This window comes from Coregonus lavaretus, assembly GCF_964263955.1.
Source record: "Coregonus lavaretus genome assembly, chromosome: 29".
NCBI lineage: Eukaryota > Metazoa > Chordata > Actinopteri > Salmoniformes > Salmonidae > Coregonus > Coregonus lavaretus.
Genome location: NC_140016.1, coordinates 10156109 through 10175426, shown reverse-complemented (window position 1 = coordinate 10175426; position 19318 = coordinate 10156109). Strand labels below are relative to the sequence as shown.

General features: G+C 44.9%; 1 protein-coding gene across 1 annotated transcript in view; it reads left to right on the top strand.

Annotated features, from left to right (window-relative positions):
* The window catches only part of LOC311105015 (muscleblind-like protein 3), a 49739-nt gene that overhangs the window by 12812 nt on the left and 17609 nt on the right, over positions 1-19318 (top strand). Inside the window, exon 2 of the mRNA XM_084146996.1 lies at positions 12942-14354. Coding sequence (XP_084003122.1) covers positions 14082-14354 — 273 coding nt within the window. The 5' untranslated portion in view covers positions 12942-14081. The remainder of the gene's footprint in view (positions 1-12941; positions 14355-19318) is intronic.

Sequence of the window (19318 nt, the reverse complement as noted above, 5' to 3'; positions counted from 1 at the left end):
TTTCAAATCTCTCTTATAGGAGACTCTCGAACGAAGCTCATCCATCTTATTCTGGAGTGACTGGACATTAGCCAATAGAACGGAGGGGAGCGCCGGTCGATATTCTCTTCGTCTCAGTTTCACCAGGATGCCGGCTCGTCTGCTGCGTCCACGCCTGCGGGGTTTTGGTGAAATGGAACAAATGAATGGTGTATGAACAAGGGAACAGTTGAGTCTAAGTTGGATTTGAAGTCGAAATCGAGGTTAGTAACTGTCGATCTGATGTCGAGAAGTGCTTGGCTGTCGTGATAATAGTATGAACTTTCTGTACAAAAAGAGAAAAGATAAACAGGAAAAAAGTCACTAAATAGCAAAGTCGGGTTGGAACTCTTCTCCGTAGGCGCCATCTAGTTTATGAATTGAATGTGCAGGCAGGCCCACAAGTACTGCGTTCCTATAATCAATTCTGGAGACATCAGCTTCCTGCTATAAAGGTTACCTTGTTACGTAGTGTAGTGATGCTCCATCTTTGATGATGGACACGACGCAGTGCGCTGGAGTCAACAGTAGCCATCCTTCCCCCTCTCTGGCAGTGTCCAATAGGCTACGTTGACACAGGCAGCCCTATTCTGATGTTTTGCCCAATTATTGGCAAAAGAGCTGATCTGATTGGTCAAAAGACCAATTCATGAAAAAAGTATCTGTATTGGGATGCCTGTGTAAATGGCACCCTATTCCCTATATAGTGCACTACTTTGACCAGAGTCCTACAGTATGTGCGCTACATAAGAAATAGGGTGCCATTTGGGACACATCCTCTGTCCCACCTACCCTGACCTCTACCTGGTGACTCCGGGAGTTCCCCCCCACTCCCCCCTCTCTCTCTGCAGGTGTGGGGAGGCAATGCAGTAGCAGACTGCCTTCTCTCCCTCTCTCTCTCTCGCTCTCTGCAGGTGTGGGAGGGAACGCAGTAGCAGCCTTCTCTCTCTCTCTCTCTCTCTCTCTCTCTCTCTCTCTCTCTCTCTCTCTCTCTCTCTCTCTCTCTCTCTCTCTCTCTCTCTCTCTCTCTCTCTCTATCTATCTATCTGCAGGTGTGGGGAGGGAATGCAGTAGCAGCCAGTCTAGCCCCATTCAATAGTCTGTTTTGAGTTTAGTTTTATTTCAGTATACATGGCAGCAGCTAAAAGCTGTATTGTGTACACAGTGCAACAGGAAATAAAATGTTAAAAACAAACAAATATAGCAGGCTAATGAAGGATTTAAAGAAGTCCTCATGAAGGGATCATGGACCAGGGAGAGTGTCCATATCAGTCTCACCTTGAGTCTGCATGATCACTAGCCCAAACAATAATGACATTTCATCAAACTCATTATTAGCCTTTTGATTGCCCCCCCCCCCCCCCCCGTTCCCAAATATGTATATTTGTTAATGTTGACCTATTGACTGGCCAAGCGGCCAATCATGTGGCAATCTCAGGTTCAGTGGTCACTTATCCACTAATGTTGTGTTGTGTAATGTAGTGTGTTATATTTGTATTGTTGTGTAATGTATTGTGTTATATTTGTTCCTGTAGCCTTCAGACTCAAATTTACATTTTATTCATTTAGCAGACGCTCTTATCCAGAGCGACTTACAGTTAGTGAGTGCATACATTTTCATACTGGCCCCCCGTGGGAAACAAACCCACAACCCTGGCGTTGCAAGCGCCATGCTCTACCAATTGAGCTACAGGGGACTATGTGTAGGTGATGTTAGATCAGGTCAGGGTTAATGTTTACACAGGAACTAATGCCTCAGCCAAAATGTTATGAGATACCAGGTAGTGGCTTTTTATAGTCATCTATCTAGGCTACATGGTTTTATATATGCACACACAGACAGAGCCTTTCCACTTTCCACTGATGCATTTAGACCCTATTCATTTCTTCTTACATGATGAGTATTAACCCATCACTCAATCTCAACTCTCCTGAAATAGAATTATAAGATTGGTTTGAACAATGCATGCATACATACATCCTCAATCTTTCATTGTCTGTCTCATGGTCACACACACACACACACACACACACACACACACACACACACACACACACACAGTCAACTCCATATTTCCTTATTCACCTTCTCAAATCCACTCTTCAGTATCCTTGAAGGACACAGCGACAGTAGGTGTGTGTGTGTGTGTGTGTGTGTGTGTGTGCACGCGTTCGTGCGTGTGTGTGGAACAGGCTGGCTGACCTTGTAGAGTCAATATGCATTCTCTTCCCCCTCTCTGTCTCAGTCCACCTCTCATTTACAGCTACTCCTGCAACAGCAACGTTTCTCCCTCTCTGTCTCAGTCCGCCTCTCATTTACAGCTACTCCTGCAACGTTTCTCCCTCTCTGTCTCAGACTAGGGCTGTTGCGGTGACCTTATTACCGCCACACCGGCGGTCATGAGTCATGAAGGCAGTCAAATTCCATGTGACCGTGTAGTCACGGTAATTAGGCTTTTCCAAGCTCTGATGCTGCTGCTGGTCATTAGTAGCCTACCAAACTTGCTAACCGACGGGTACTCAGCACTCTATTGTCCCTCTAGTCACTCTGACATCAATGCAAATGTAATCGAAAATCAAATCAAACACTTCATGAGAGCCCATGAGCTCATGTTGCGCAACATTTCTATAGGCTATGCAATTGCGCGAGAAAACAGAGTGATGGCCTCTATTAAAAAGAGGAGGATCCCATCAGCTTTCTATAGGCTAGGCCTACTATATTTATTTCTCAACTATCCTAATATGAAGCAAATATTAAGCACATTGCTTATCTTTACAACAGGAGTATAGCCTACCTGGCTGGCATGAAAATGAACCACAGGAAAAGCGTCCTCCATTCGCTATTTAAGTGCAGAGATTACATGTATGTTTTCCCCCTGTTTCGAGACAGGTGCACGATAATGGTCCATTCTAAATCAAAATGAATTTCACACATATATTATTTAGTATACAGTACCAGTCAAAAGTTTGGACACACCTACTCATTCAAGGGTTTTTCTTTATTTTTACTATTTTTTACATTGTAGAATAATAGTGAAGACATCAACACTATGAAATAACACATATGGAATCATGTAGTAACCCAAAAAAGTGTTAAAGAAATCAAAATATATTTTATATTTGAGATTCTTCAAATAGCCACCCTTGTCTTGATGACAGCTTTGCACACTCTTGGCATTCTCTCAACCAGCTTATTTGGTTACTACATGATTCCATATGTGTTATTTCATAGTTTTGATGTCTTCACTATTATTCTACAATGTAATAAATAGTAAAATTAAAGAAAAACCCTTGAATGAGTAGGTGTGTCCAAACCTTTGACTAGTACTGTATGTAAAGACAAGATTAAATCAAGAATAGTCTGATGGGTGACAATATTAGCCTATCACTTGTGAATTATATATTATCACTTGTGAATGATGCCCAGGGTAAGGCAAGAAACAATCATAGTTGCACACCTCATGTAGCCTAGCACATAGGCCTACAGTGGGGAGAACAAGTATTTGATACACTGCCGATTTTGCAGGTTTTCCTACTTACAAAGCATGTAGAGGTCTGTAATTTTTATCATTGGTACACTTCAACTGTGAGAGACGGAATCTAAAACAAAAATCCACAAAATCACATTGTATGATTTTTAAGTAATTAATTTGCATTTTATTGCATGACATAAGTATTTGATACATCAGAAAAGCAGAACTTAATATTTGGTACAGAAACCTTTGTTTGCAATTACAGAGATCATACGTTTCCTGTAGGTCTTGACCAGGATTGCACACACTGCAGCAGGGATTTTGGCCCACTCCTCCATACAGAACTTCTCCAGATCCTTCAGGTTTCGGGGCTGTCGCTGGGCAATACGGACTTTCAGCTCCCTCCAAAGATTTTCTATTGGGTTCAGGTCTGGAGACTGGCTAGGCCACTCCAGGACCTTGAGATGCTTCTTACGGAGCCACTCCTTAGTTGCCCTGGCTGTGTGTTTCGGGTCGTTGTCATGCTGGAAGACCCAGCCACGACCCATCTTCAATGCTCTTACTGAGTGAAGGAGGTTGTTGGCCAAGATCTCGCGATACATGGCCCCATCCATCCTCCCCTCAATACGGTGCAGTCGTCCTGTCCCCTTTGCAGAAAAGCATCCCCAAAAAATGATGTTTCCACCTCCATGCTTCACGGTTGGGATGGTGTTCTTGGGGTTGTACTCATCCTTCTTCTTCCTCCAAACACGGCGAGTGGAGTTTAGACCAAAAAGCTCTATTTTTGTCTCATCAGATCACATGACCTTCTCCCATTCCTCCTCTGGATCATCCAGATTGTCATTGGCAAACTTCAGACGGGCCTGGACATGCGCTGGCTTGAGCAGGGGGACCTTGCGTGCGCTGCAGGATTTTAATCCATGACGGCGTAGTGTGTTACTAATGGTTTTCTTTGAGACTGTGGTCCCAGCTCTCTTCAGGTCATTGACCAGGTCCTGCCGTGTAGTTCTGGGCTGATCCCTCACCTTCCTCATGATCATTTTTTCTTCTTAAAGAAAAACTAACAGGTCTGTGAGAGCCGGAATTCTTACTGGTTGGTAGGTGATCAAATACAACAGGAGTATAGCCTACCTGGCTGGCATGAAAATGAACCACAGGAAAAGCGTCCTCCATTCGCTATTTAAGTGCAGAGATTACATGTATGTTTTCCCCCTGTTTCGAGACAGGTGCACGATAATGGTCCATTCTAAATCAAAATGAATTTCACACATATATTATTTAGTATACAGTACCAGTCAAAAGTTTGGACACACCTACTCATTCAAGGGTTTTTCTTTATTTTTACTATTTTTTACATTGTAGAATAATAGTGAAGACATCAAAACTATGAAATAACACATATGGAATCATGTAGTAACCCCAAAAAGTGTTAAAGAAATCAAAATATATTTTATATTTGAGATTCTTCAAATAGCCACCCTTTGTCTTGATGACAGCTTTGCACACTCTTGGCATTCTCTCAACCAGCTTATTTGGTTACTACATGATTCCATATGTGTTATTTCATAGTTTTGATGTCTTCACTATTATTCTACAATGTAATAAATAGTAAGGTCCTGCCGTGTAGTTCTGGGCTGATCCCTCACCTTCCTCATGATCATTTTTTCTTCTTAAAGAAAAACTAACAGGTCTGTGAGAGCCGGAATTCTTACTGGTTGGTAGGTGATCAAATACTTATGTCATGCAATAAAATGCAAATTAATTACTTAAAAATCATACAATGTGATTTTCTGGATTTTTGTTTTAGATTCCGTCTCTCACAGTTGAAGTGTACCTGTGATAAAAATGACAGACCTCTACATGCTTTGTAAGTAGGAAAACCTGCAAAATTGGCAGTGTATCAAATACTTGTTCTCCCCACTGTATATGTTTTGATAAGGTTTGTATCACAACTAAAGTGGCCAAATAACTTCTTAAAATTAAGCACATTAATCCGTTTTACAAGGGGTGTAGAGCCTAACTGGCATACATAAGCAGCATGTGAGTTTCAAGTTTGGGGAAGATAATTTTCACAATAAAAATGCACCTTTATAATATAAGCATTACATGCATAATCGCATTTGTGGTCACTTTTGATAATAGTGTTTTCCCGCTAATGGAACATTCATGCTTATAGCCTACTGCCGTGTGCGCATTGCTGCGCTTATAATGTGAAGAAACAGCCTAATATCAACATTTTAAGCTAAACGCTCTGATCTGTTGCATCAGCCTCATTGCGTAAAAAATGTTTTTTGATGGTAGTGTTTGTATTAATTTGGGATCTATTGCATCCCACAACTGTCCCAGACTATGTTTAGAATATTTATTTCTCGCACAGAATAGAATAGGTCAAGTTTTGTACTATGGGGGATAGTAGATTGACATAGGCTAGTGCTTTTGCTGTTCGTTAAGCCTACTCATCTTGTTGGCTGACGAAAAGTAAATATGGACAGTTCTTCCAATATCTTCAATATGCACCTCGGAATTGGATAAGGACGTGCGCAGTTGCGTCCCCGATGTGTCTGTCTTCACTTGTAGCCTGTGAGAAAGACCTGATCACGTGATGGAGAGCAGAGTGAGAGGTGCTTCGGAGCAGGCAACACTCAGGGAGAAGGGCTGCAAAAGGCATGGATGTTTTCTAGGGTGCATTATTGCCACACAAAGGGGATGCCGCTGGGAAATTCGAGGCATTATCAAGTGCTTCTAAAATTGTGAATGAGAGGCTAAATGTGTTTATGTTAATAAACGGTCAATTACAGTGAAACCGACAGTTATTTGCTTGACAATCACCAGCTGACGAAATTTTGTGACCACCACAGCCCTGTCTCAGTCCGCCTCTCATTTACAGCTACTCCTGCAATGTTTCTCCTTCTCCCTGCTATTTCCTATCTCATCTCCTCTCATGTTCCACCCATCTTTCTCCTCTCCTCTCCTCTCCTCTCCTCTCCTCTCCTCTCCTCTCCTCTCCTCTCCTCTCCTCTCCTCTCCTCTCCTCTCCTCTCCTCTCCTCTCCTCTCCTCTCCTCTCCTCTCCTCTCCTCTCCTCTCCTCTCCTCTCCTCTCCATTTCTTCTTCTCCTGTTTTCTCCTGCTCTGCAGCGCCTCACTCCTCACAGTCACACAGCCGCTAGAGCAATGAGACCTCAATTCAAATCCAGACCTGTAATGCCATCTGCATTTATACAGCATGCTGCTAGAAAGAGCTTGGATATGTGACTTATGTTCAATTATTCAACACGGTTGTCCTGATTAGTCACCTGGTGTGCTGGCTGAGTGAATTGAGGGAATCATGAGCCCAGTCAGTGGCTGCTATTTTTGATGTGGCACCACCAGACTTATCTGGTACTGAAGGTATAGTTTGTTCTCTGCTTTACTGCTTTACTCTGCTACTTCATTTGCTTATGGATGAATAATATCCAACACAGAGTCACAGAGTACCTTCTGTTCCTGCTGCAGGAAGGTTGGCTGGAGTATGGATCCTGAATGAACGCCGTTGTGAGTCTGGGCCAGAGCCAGTGTCCACTCTGTAACTGCCTATCAACTGCTCAGGTGGAAACTGTGCACCCATTCTGTTTCTACTGTGGAGAGCCAGCCAGGGAGCAGTCAGAGTCAGTGCGTGTTCCTTTCTGTTGTGGGTTTTGATGATGTTGGTTGCAGCGTTGCTGAGCAAGGATGCATGCACCCTGAGGGAGGTAGTTGTGGAAACACTGCGTAAGCAGGGGCTCCTAACCATGACTGACCTGGGCCTGAATGCAGGATCCTGAGAGGAATGTAATGCGTAAGCAGGGGCTCCTGACCGTGGCTGACCTGGGCCTGAATGCAGGATCCTGAGAGTAATGTACTGCGTAAGCAGAGGCTCCTGACTGTGGCTGACCTGGGCCTGAATGCAGGATAGGCAGGGCTGAGGGAACAGCCTGTGCCCCCCTGAGGAATCACTCTCCATCGATCAGTAGCTAGGATGAGAGGAAGAGGAGGAGGGAGAGAGGGAGAGACAGACTAGCAGGATGAGAGGAAGAGGAGGAGGGAGAGAGGGAGAGACAGACTAGCAGGATGAGAGGAAGAGGAGGAGGGAGAGAGGGAGAGACAGACTAGCAGGATGAGAGGTGGAGGAGGAGGGAGAGAGGGAGAGACAGACTAGCAGGATGAGAGGTGGAGGAGGAGGGAGAGAGGGAGAGACAGACTAGCAGGATGAGAGGTGGAGGAGGAGGGAGAGAGGGAGAGACAGACTAGCAGGATGAGAGGTGGAGGAGGAGGGAGAAAGGGAGAGACAGCCAAGCATGCCTAAGCAATCAATCTTACCCTCTATCATCTCTCAGCCCTTTTTTTTTTACGAATGTGTGCCTTTGTTCTTGTGTCTGAAGGTGTTTTAATACTGCAGTGGGCTAAATCAGAGTCACACAGAGTGTTTCTTGGTAGTATTAAACAAATCTACTTTGAAACAAAAGTATACACCTCACACACATGGTTATGGGTGTAAAAAAGAAGACACCTGTACCATGTCAGGTATAGAGTTTACATTTATTCAATTAAGGCAGTTCATACAATTTTATAAACATTACAATACATTCACAGATTTCACAACACACTGTGTGCCCTCAGGCCCCTACTCCACCACTACCACATATCTACAGTACAAAATCCATGTGTACGTGTGTATAGTGCGTATGTTATCGTGTTTGTATGTGTCTGCGCCTATGTTTGTGTTGCTTCACAGTCCCCGCTGTTCCATAAGGTGCTTTTTATCTGTTTATTAAATCTAATTTTACTACTTGCATCAGTTACTTGATGTGGAATAGACTTCCATGTAGTCATGGTTCTATGTAGTACTGTGTGCCTCCCATAGTCTGTTCTGGACTTGGGGACTGTGAAGAGACCTCTGGTGGCATGTCTTGTGGGTGACCGAGCTGTGCGCCAGTCGTTCAAACAGACAGCTCGTGCATTCAACATGTCAATACCTCTCATAAACACAAGTAGTGATGAAGTCAATCTCTCCTCCACTTTGAGCCAGGAGAGATTGACATGCATATTATTAATATTAGCTCTCTGTGAACATCCAAGGGCCAGCTGTGCTGCCCTGATCTGAGCCAATTGCAAGTCCTTTTTTGTGGCACCTGACCACACGACTGAACAGTAGTCCAGTTGTGACAAAACTAGGGCCTGTAGGACCTGCCTTGTTGATAGTGCTGTTAAGAAGGTAGAGCAGCACTTTATTATGGACATACTTCTCCCCGTCTTAGTAACTGTTCTATCAATATGTTTTGACCATGACAGTTTACAATCCAGCGTTACTCCAAGCAGTTTAGTCACTCAATTTCCATATTATTTATTACAAGATTTACTTGAGGTTTAGGGTTTAGTGAATGATTTGTCCCAAATACAATGCTTTTAGTTTTGAAATATTTAGGACTAACTTATTCCTTGCCACCCAATCTGAAACTAACTGCAACTCTTTGTTAAGTGTTGCAGTAATTTCAGTCGCTGTAGTAGCTGACATGTATAGTGTTGAGTCATCCGCATACATAGACACTCTGGCTTTACTCAATTAGTAAAGATTGAATAAATTAATGGGCCTAGACAGCTGCCCTGGGGAATTCCTGATTCTACCTGGATTATGTTGGAGAGGCTTCCATTAAAGAACACCCTCTGTGTTCTGTTAGACCGGTAACTCTGTATCCACATTATAGCAGGGGGTGTAAAGCCATAACACATACGTTTTTCCAGCAGCAGACTATGATCGATAATGTCAAAAGCTGCACTGAAGTCTAACAAAACAGCCCCCACAATCTTTTTATCATCAATTTCTCTCAGCCAATCATCAGTCATTTGTGTAAGTGCTGTGCTTGTTGAATGTCCTTCTTCTATAAGCATGCTGAAAGTTTGTTGTCAATTTGTTTACTGTAAAATAGCATTGTATCTGGTCAAACACAATTTTTTCAAATATTTTACTAAGTGTTGGTAACAGGCTAATTGGTCGGCTATTTGAGCCAGTAAAAGGGTCTTTACTATTCTTAGGTAGCGGAATGACTTTTGCTTCCCTCCAAGCCTGGGGGCACACACATTCTAGTAGGCTTAAATTGAAAATATGGCAATTAGGAGTGGCAATATCATCCGCTATTATCCTCAGTAATTTTCCATCCAAGTTGTCAGACCCCGGTGGCACCTCTTCCACACTCACTTTACGGAATTCAAAATTACAATGCTTGTCTTTCATAATTTGGTCAGATATAGTTGGATGTGTAGTGTCAGTAATGATTAATGAAAGTAGTTGGCAATATCAGTTGGTTTTGTGATGAATGAGCCATCTGCTTCAATGAATGATCTTTGTTTCATAGTGTAGTTTCTTCTTCTTTTTATTCAGTTTAGTCACATGATTTCTCAATTTGCAGTACGTTTGCCAATCGGTTGTGCAGCCAGACTTATTTGCCATTTCTTTTGCCTCATCCCTCTCAACCATAAAATTGTCCGCTTCCTCATCAATCCATGGGGATTTAAACGTTTTTACAGTCATTTTCTTAATGGGTGCATGCTTATTAATAACTGGAATAAGCTATTTCATAAATGTGTCAAGTGCAGTGTCTGTTTGCTCCTCATTACACACCACGGACCAACATATATTCTTTACATCAACAACATAGGAATCACTACAAAACGTATTGTATGACCTCTTATACACAATATTAGGCCCAGCCTTTGGAACTTTGGTTTTCCTAGATATGGCTACTATATTATGATCACTACATCCAATGGATTTGGATACTGCTTTCAGACAAATCTCTGCAGCATTAGTAAAGATATGATCAATACATGTTGATGATTTAATTCCTGTACTGTTTGTAACTACCCTGGTAGATTGACTGATAACCTGAACCAGGTTGCAGGCACTGGTTACAGTTTGAAGCTTTCTCTTGAGTGGGCAGCCTGATGAAAGCCAGTCAATATTTAAATCACCCAGAAAGTATATCTCTCTATTGATATAACATACATTATCAAGCAATTCACACGTTATCCAGATACTGACTGTTAGCACTTGGTGGTCTATAGCAGCTTCCCACCAGAATGGGCTTTAGGTGAGGCAGATTAACCTATAGTCATATTACTTCAACAGTATTTAACATGAGATCCTCTCTAATCTTCACAGGAATGTGGTTCTGAATATAAACAGCAACACCTCCACCATTGGCATTTCTATATTTTCTGTAAATGTTATAACCTTGTATTGCTACCACTGTATCATCAAAGGTATTATCTAAGTGAGTTTCAGAGATAGTCAGAATATGAATGTCATCTGTTACTAGCAAATTACTGATTTCATGAACCTTGTTTCTTAAGCTACATATGTTAACGTGGGCTATTTTGAGCACTTTTCTTCTGGGATGCTTACTTGTTTTTATTGCTTTACTGGGAAGCTTAGCAGCAGTAGATGTACTCATGTTCTTTATGTTAGTGCAGGGTGAGCTGCACATGGTGAATTTCATCCTAGGCCACACCGGCTCAGTGCTAACAGTATAAATCTGGTTCTTAGGCACATGATTACAGCATACAATAGCTGTAGGATCAGCAGAGGCATTCAGGGCAGTTAGAGCAACATAAAGTAGGTGACTTATATTGTGTCTACCAACGCCCCTGGTGTAATGTACATTTGCTGAAGCATTTTGACAACTCTGCGTCACAATGGTAGGGATTAGCTGAGCTGGGCTTGGGTCATTGTTAAGTCATTGTCTCAACGCAGCCTTATAATGTTACTGTGGGGTTTCTATGCAGGTTTATTAGGATGCACCCCTTATTTACCAAGTCATTGACTATTAATGACCGTATATACACTGAGTGTACAAAACATTAAGAACACCTTCCTAATATTGAGTGCACCCACCGTCCACTTTTGCCCTCAGAAAACCTCAATTCGTTGGGGCATGGACTCTACAAGTTGTCGAAAGTGTTCCACAGGGATGCTGGCCCATGTTGACTCCAATGCTTTTCACAGTTGTGTGAAGTTGGCTGGATGTCCTTTGGGTGGTGGACCATTCATGATACACACGGGAAACTGTTGAGCGTGAATAACCCAGCAGCGTTGCAGTTCTTGACACAAAGCGGTGCGCCTGGAACCTACTACCATACCCCGTTCAAAGGAATTTAATATTTTGTCTTGCCTATTCACGCTCTGAATGGCACACATACAGAATCCATGTCTCAATTGTCTCAAAGCTTAAAAATCCTTCTTTAACCTGTCTCCTCCACTTCATTTACACTGATTGAAGTGGATTTAACAAGTGACATCAATAAGGGATCATAGCTTTCACCTGGATTCACATTGTCAGTCTATGTCATGGAAAGAGCAGGTGTTCTTAATGTTTTGTACACTCAGTGTATTCTGCTGTTCTTTACCTTAGCCAATCAGATTTTGTCCTTGTTATATTAAGCCCCCCTCCTCTCGCTCACACTTAACCCTACCCTACCACACCTCACTGGGAGAAATACAGTAACAACCTCTCCCTCTCTCCCTCTCTGGAAGTCAGACACTGCAGTGATGCCCTCGGTTTGGGCAGGACACAGGTGCACACACACTTCATTCAGAGTGAGAGAAAGAGAGGACTTTAGAGTCAGACATTCTGGCATGAGGCTCAGCCATGACAGGCTGTGCTAGAGGAAAGAGGCAGGCAGGGAGGGAGGAACAAGGATGGGTGGGTGGGGTGGGGTGGGGTGGGGGGATCGATATGCAACCTCTATCCTCATTGGATAGCCACTTTCTCTGCCTGCCTGCAAGGCTCGAGCTGATTGGCTGTGGCCTCGCTCTGCACAGCAGCTACAGCTGTGGAGAAATTTCCTTTCTCTCTTTTCCTCGACACTCCTCCTTTTTCCCCCTTCCCTCTATATATTCATAACAGTCTGCGACGGCAGCGGACAGACTGCTGGTGGGGATCGCCTGTCTCAGCCGGCCAGCCTGTGGTGGTTCAAGGACACTGCTTTTCAGCACACATCGCAGCATGATTCATGTCAAGTTGGTCAATTACTTTCGGCTCTGCAAAGCTCATGTGACTTAAAGTGACATCTCTTTCTTGCTAGCTCTCTCTTCGTTCCCTCCCTCTATCCCTCTCTCTCCTTGTATCTCTTAATCAAGACATTGCTTGCCCTTTCCTGTGCATTGCAGCCTCCCTCCCTCTGTCTGCTCTGCTCTATCTCTCTGTCGCTCTCACCTCATGACCTCATCACCCAGTTAGTCTCTTGGTTTATATTTGCTGCGCTCTGTTGTAAGTTGACGGTGTAGGTTGGAGACTAATGCAGTTACATTCTACTTTCAGGATGCCTGCTTTTCCTGGAACCCTTTTCTGCAATATATTTTTTACTTTATTTTATTTTATTATTTTAAACCGGCTGCTGACTAATTTTGATCATCTGTCCCTTCTTGCAACCCAAAGACAGGTTTTTACGGCAAGGGCAGCCACATGAAGAGGTCAATGAAGAGGTCAATGAAGAGGATGAGGATGACTGAAGGATAAACGACAAGAGACAGCCAGGGAAGGAAGAAACGTGGAGAAGGAGGGATGAGAAAGAGACTAAAATAAGAGGAGGAAGTGGAACTCCAAAGTGCCTAAGAAGACTGTGAGTGGGTGCCTGGCGCTCTGGTCTGGTCCAGTACTGTTAGTGCTGTGGGAGTGTTTGGCTGGCGACCTGCTGCCGCTGTGTACTGCTGCTGTCTGCGTAGGACAGGCTCCGGGCCCTACTAGGTGAGAGTAGAGCACAGCACAGCACTGTGTGTGTGTGTGTGTGTATTGGTGTGTGTGTGTGTTTGACCTTGAATGAGGCTATATGTCACCCTGACAGCCAGAGAGTCATCTATCCTGCTGCTGATCTGCAATCCGCCCACCTCCCCCAGCCGCCACCTCCCCCCAGCCGCCACCTCCCCCCAGCCACCACCTCGTCATCAATACAAGGACACTGGTCGATAAGCTTCTGCTTTTTTATCTTTCCCTTTTTCTAAACAGCCCGACCAGCCATACTAACCGCTACAGAAGCCGTCCCACCGTCCCACAGTTCTGGATATTTGGGGTGGTTTTGGGGTTTCTGTCTGAAGAACGGAGTGATCAGCGCGAGCAAGACAGAGACGGACAGACTGACGGACATAAGAAGAGGAAGCTGTCATTGGAGGGCCTCTATCTAGGACAATGCCTGTCTGAACTACATATCCCAGCATGCCAGATTGAGGTGCCCCAATTTCCTCCTTTTCTATGAAACAGAGCTGGCCTCTGCTCACCTCTAGCTCTGAGAACTCATCCCATCGCCAGTGGATCTGGGATCCGCACCTTACCCAAGAAAACCCACTACTCCAGCCCCCATACCCATAAACTCATTCCAAAGGACCAGCTTATTCATTGTATCCAGGATAACAACGTATTTTTTTCTTTCACACACTCTCATCTCCTCTTATCTTGCCAAGGAGTTTCCAATTTATTTTCGTCTGCATCAGTGCTTTTTGTTTGTGCACTAAGTGCCGATTGTGTCCACCCCTAGACCCTACTCCCTTACCCACTTGCCCCCTCCTGTCCTGAGGGGCTGTGATGGCAGTCAATATGGGAAGTATGGCCATGGGCCGGGACACTAAGTGGTTGACCCTAGAGGTGTGTCGAGAGTTTCAGAGGGGTACCTGCTCCCGCTCGGACGCTGAGTGTAAGTTCGCCCACCCAGCCAGGAGCTGCCACGTGGACAACGGCCGAGTCATCGCCTGCTTCGACTCACTCAAGGTAACAGTCAGCATCACAGACAACACAGACGCACACACACACACACAGCAGGCACTGTCTGATAATGACGTAAGGGAAAAAACTCTGTCATAACTCTCTCTCTCTGACACACACCACACAACCAACCTGTAAATCATTTTTGAAATTCATCAACTAGACCTGCTAATGGATTAGTAATAGACAATAGTTTTTAAGTTTTGTGTATGAGTGTACAAAACATGAAGGACACCTGCTCTTTCCATGACGTAGACTTCAATCAGTGTAGATGAAGGGGAGGAGACAGGTTAAAGAAGGATTTTTAAGCCTTGAGACAATTGATACATGGATTGTGTATGTGTGAATGGGCAAGACAAAATATTTAAGTGCCTTTTGAACAGGGTATCATAGTAGGTGCCAGACGCACCGGTTTGAGTGTGTCAAGAACTGCAACGCTGCTGGGTTTTTCACGCTCAACAGTTTCACATGTGTATCAAGAATTGTCCACCAACCAAAGGACATCTAGACAACTTGACATAACTGTGGGAAACATTGGAGAAATGTGAAGTTTGCTAATATGGGTGATTGTTAATGGGGCAATTGATGGCTACAACCATCAAACTAGTAGTAGCAGTTAATGTTATAAACGTATCGTTCTATTTATCATTATCGCATCAATTCAGCAATTTGTCCCTTTACTCTCTACTGCTGACTAGCTGTCCCTTTACTCTGTACTGCTGACTAGCTGTCCCTTTACTCTGTACTGATGACTAGCTGTCCCTTTACTCTGTACTGCTGACTAGCTGTCCCTTTACTCTGTACTGCTGACTAGCTGTCCCTTTACTCTGTACTGCTGACTAGCTGTCCCTTTACTCTGTACTGTTGACTAGCTGTCCCTTTACTCTGTACTGCTGACTAGCTGTCCCTTTACTCTGTACTGCTGACTAGCTGTCCCTTTACTCTGTACTGCTGACTAGCTGTCCCTTTACTCTGTACTGCTGACTAGCTGTCCCTTTACTCTGTACTGCTGACTAGCTGTCCCTTTACTCTGTACTGCTGACTAGCTGTCCCTTTACTCTGTACTGCTGACTAGCTGTCCCTTTACTCTCTACTGCTGACTAGCTGTCCCTTTACTCTGTACTGCTGACTAGCTGTCCCTTTACTCTGTACTGCTGACTAGCTGTCCCTTTACTCTGTACTGCTGACTAGCTGTCCCTTTACTCTGTACTGCTGACTAGCTGTCTGTCTACTCTGTACTGCTGATTAGCTGTCCCTTTACTCTGTACTGCTGACTAGCTGTCCCTTTACTCTGTACTGCTGACTAGCTGTCCCTTTACTATGTACTGCTGACTAGCTGTCCTGCTACTCTGTACTGCTGACTAGCTGTCCATCTACTCTGTACTGCTGACTAGCTGTCCCTTTACTCTGTACTGCTGACTAGCTGTCCCTTTACTCTGTACTGTTGACTAGCTGTCCCTTTACTCTCTACTGCTGACTAGCTGTCTGTCTACTCTGTACTGCTGATTAGCTGTCCCTTTACTCTGTACTGCTGACTAGCTGTCCCTTTACTCTGTACTGCTGACTAGCTGTCCATCTACTCTGTACTGCTGACTAGCTGTCCCTTTACTCTGTACTGCTGACTAGCTGTCCCTTTACTCTGTACTGCTGACTAGCTGTCCCTTTACTCTGTACTGTTGACTAGCTGTCCCTTTACTCTCTACTGCTGACTAGCTGTCTGTCTACTCTGTACTGCTGATTAGCTGTCCCTTTACTCTGTACTGCTGACTAGCTGTCCATCTACTCTGTACTGCTGACTAGCTGTCTGTCTACTCTGTACTGCTGACTAGCTGTCCCTTTACTCTGTACTGCTGACTAGCTGTCCCTCTACTCTGTACTGCTGACTAGCTGTCCCTCTACTCTGTACTGCTGACTAGCTGTCCATCTACTCTGTACTGCTGACTAGCTGTCCCTCTACTCTGTACTGCTGACTAGCTGTCCCTTTACTCTGTACTGCTGACTAGCTGTCCCGTTACTCTGTACTGTTGACTAGCTGTCCCTTTACTCTCTACTGCTGACTAGCTGTCTGTCTACTCTGTACTGCTGACTAGCTGTCCCTTTACTCTGTACTGCTGACTAGCTGTCCCTTTACTCTGTACTGCTGACTAGCTGTCCCTTTACTCTGTACTGCTGACTAGCTGTCCTGCTACTCTGTACTGCTGACTAGCTGTCCCTTTACTCTGTACTGCTGACTAGCTGTCCCTTTACTCTGTACTGTTGACTAGCTGTCCCTTTACTCTCTACTGCTGACTAGCTGTCTGTCTACTCTGTACTGCTGACTAGCTGTCCCTTTACTCTGTACTGCTGACTAGCTGTCCCTTTACTCTGTACTGCTGACTAGCTGTCCCTTTACTCTGTACTGCTGACTAGCTGTCCTGCTACTCTGTACTGCTGACTAGCTGTCCATCTACTCTGTACTGCTGACTAGCTGTCCCTCTACTCTGTACTGCTGACTAGCTTTCCCTCTACTCTGTACTGCTGACTAGCTTTCCCTCTACTCTGTACTGCTGACTAGCTGTCTGTCTACTCTGTACTGCTGACTAGCTGTCCCTCTACTCTGTACTGCTGACTAGCTGTCCCTCTACTCTGTACTGCTGACTAGCTGTCTGTCTACTCTGTACTGCTGACTAGCTGTCCCTTTACTCTGTACTGCTGACTAGCTGTCCCTTTACTCTGTACTGCTGACTAGCTGTCCCTCTACTCTGTACTGCTGACTAGCTGTCCCTCTACTCTGTACTGCTGACTAGCTGTCCGTCTACTCTGTACTGCTGACTAGCTGTCCCTTTACTCTGTACTGCTGACTAGCTGTCCCTTTACTCTGTACTGCTGACTAGCTGTCCCTCTACTCTGTACTGCTGACTAGCTGTCCTGCTACTATGTACTGCTGACTAGCTGTCCATCTACTCTGTACTGCTGACTAGCTGTCCCTTTACTCTGTACTGCTGACTAGCTGTCCCTTTACTCTGTACTGTTGACTAGCTGTCCCTTTACTCTCTACTGCTGACTAGCTGTCTGTCTACTCTGTACTGCTGATTAGCTGTCCCTTTACTCTGTACTGCTGACTAGCTGTCCCTTTACTCTGTACTGCTGACTAGCTGTCCATCTACTCTGTACTGCTGACTAGCTGTCCCTTTACTCTGTACTGCTGACTAGCAGTCCCTTTACTCTGTACTGCTGACTAGCTGTCCCTTTACTCTGTACTGTTGACTAGCTGTCCCTTTACTCTCTACTGCTGACTAGCTGTCTGTCTACTCTGTACTGCTGATTAGCTGTCCATTTACTCTGTACTGCTGACTAGCTGTCCCTTTACTCTGTACTGCTGACTAGCTGTCCCTTTACTCTGTACTGCTGACTAGCTGTCCTGCTACTCTGTACTGCTGACTAGCTGTCCATCTACTCTGTACTGCTGACTAGCTGTCCCTCTACTCTGTACTGCTGACTAGCAGTCCCTTTACTCTGTACTGCTGACTAGCTGTCCCTTTACTCTGTACTGTTGACTAGCTGTCCCTTTACTCTCTACTGCTGACTAGCTGTCTGTCTACTCTGTACTGCTGATTAGCTGTCCATTTACTCTGTACTGCTGACTAGCTGTCCCTTTACTCTGTACTGCTGACTAGCTGTCCCTTTACTCTGTACTGCTGACTAGCTGTCCTGCTACTCTGTACTGCTGACTAGCTGTCCATCTACTCTGTACTGCTGACTAGCTGTCCCTCTACTCTGTACTGCTGACTAGCTGTCCATCTACTCTGTACTGCTGACTAGCTGTCCCTCTACTCTGTACTGCTGACTAGCTGTCCCTTTACTCTGTACTGCTGACTAGCTGTCCCTTTACTCTGTACTGTTGACTAGCTGTCCCTTTACTCTCTACTGCTGACTAGCTGTCTGTCTACTCTGTACTGCTGACTAGCTGTCCCTTTACTCTGTACTGCTGACTAGCTGTCCCTTTACTCTGTACTGCTGACTAGCTGTCCCTTTACTCTGTACTGCTGACTAGCTGTCCTGCTACTCTGTACTGCTGACTAGCTGTCCATCTACTCTGTACTGCTGACTAGCTGTCCCTCTACTCTGTACTGCTGACTAGCTGTCCCTCTACTCTGTACTGCTGACTAGCTGTCCCTCTACTCTGTACTGCTGACTAGCTGTCCCTCTACTCTGTACTGCTGACTAGCTGTCTGTCTACTCTGTACTGCTGACTAGCTGTCCCTTTACTCTGTACTGCTGACTAGCTGTCCATCTACTCTGTACTGCTGACTAGCTGTCCATCTACTCTGTACTGCTGACTAGCTGTCCCTCTACTCTGTACTGCTGACTAGCTGTCTGTCTACTCTGTACTGCTGACTAGCTGTCCCTTTACTCTGTACTGCTGACTAGCTGTCCATCTACTCTGTACTGCTGACTAGCTGTCCCTCTACTCTGTACTGCTGACTAGCTGTCTCTTTACTCTGTACTGCTGACTAGCTGTCCCTTTACTCTGTACTGTTGACTAGCTGTCTCTTTACTCTCTACTGCTGACTAGCTGTCTGTCTACTCTGTACTGCTGACTAGCTGTCCCTTTACTCTGTACTGCTGACTAGCTGTCCCTTTACTCTGTACTGCTGACTAGCTGTCCCTTTACTCTGTACTGCTGACTAGCTGTCCTGCTACTCTGTACTGCTGACTAGCTGTCCATCTACTCTGTACTGCTGACTAGCTGTCCCTCTACTCTGTACTGCTGACTAGCTGTCCTGCTACTCTGTACTGTTGACTAGCTGTCCCTTACTCTGTACTGCTGACTAGCTGTCCCTCTACTCTGTACTGCTGACTAGCTGTCTGTCTACTCTGTACTGCTGATTAGCTGTCCCTTTACTCTGTATGGCTGACTAGCTGTCCCTTTACTCTGTATTGACTGCTGACCCGTCTACTCTGTACTGCTGACTAGCTGCCCGTTACTCTGTACTGCTGATGGTGGGGCCCTGCCCCTCTGCACAGAACCACTGCAGCTGCTCCCTGTCTACCACAGACAGACACACACCATTAACCAC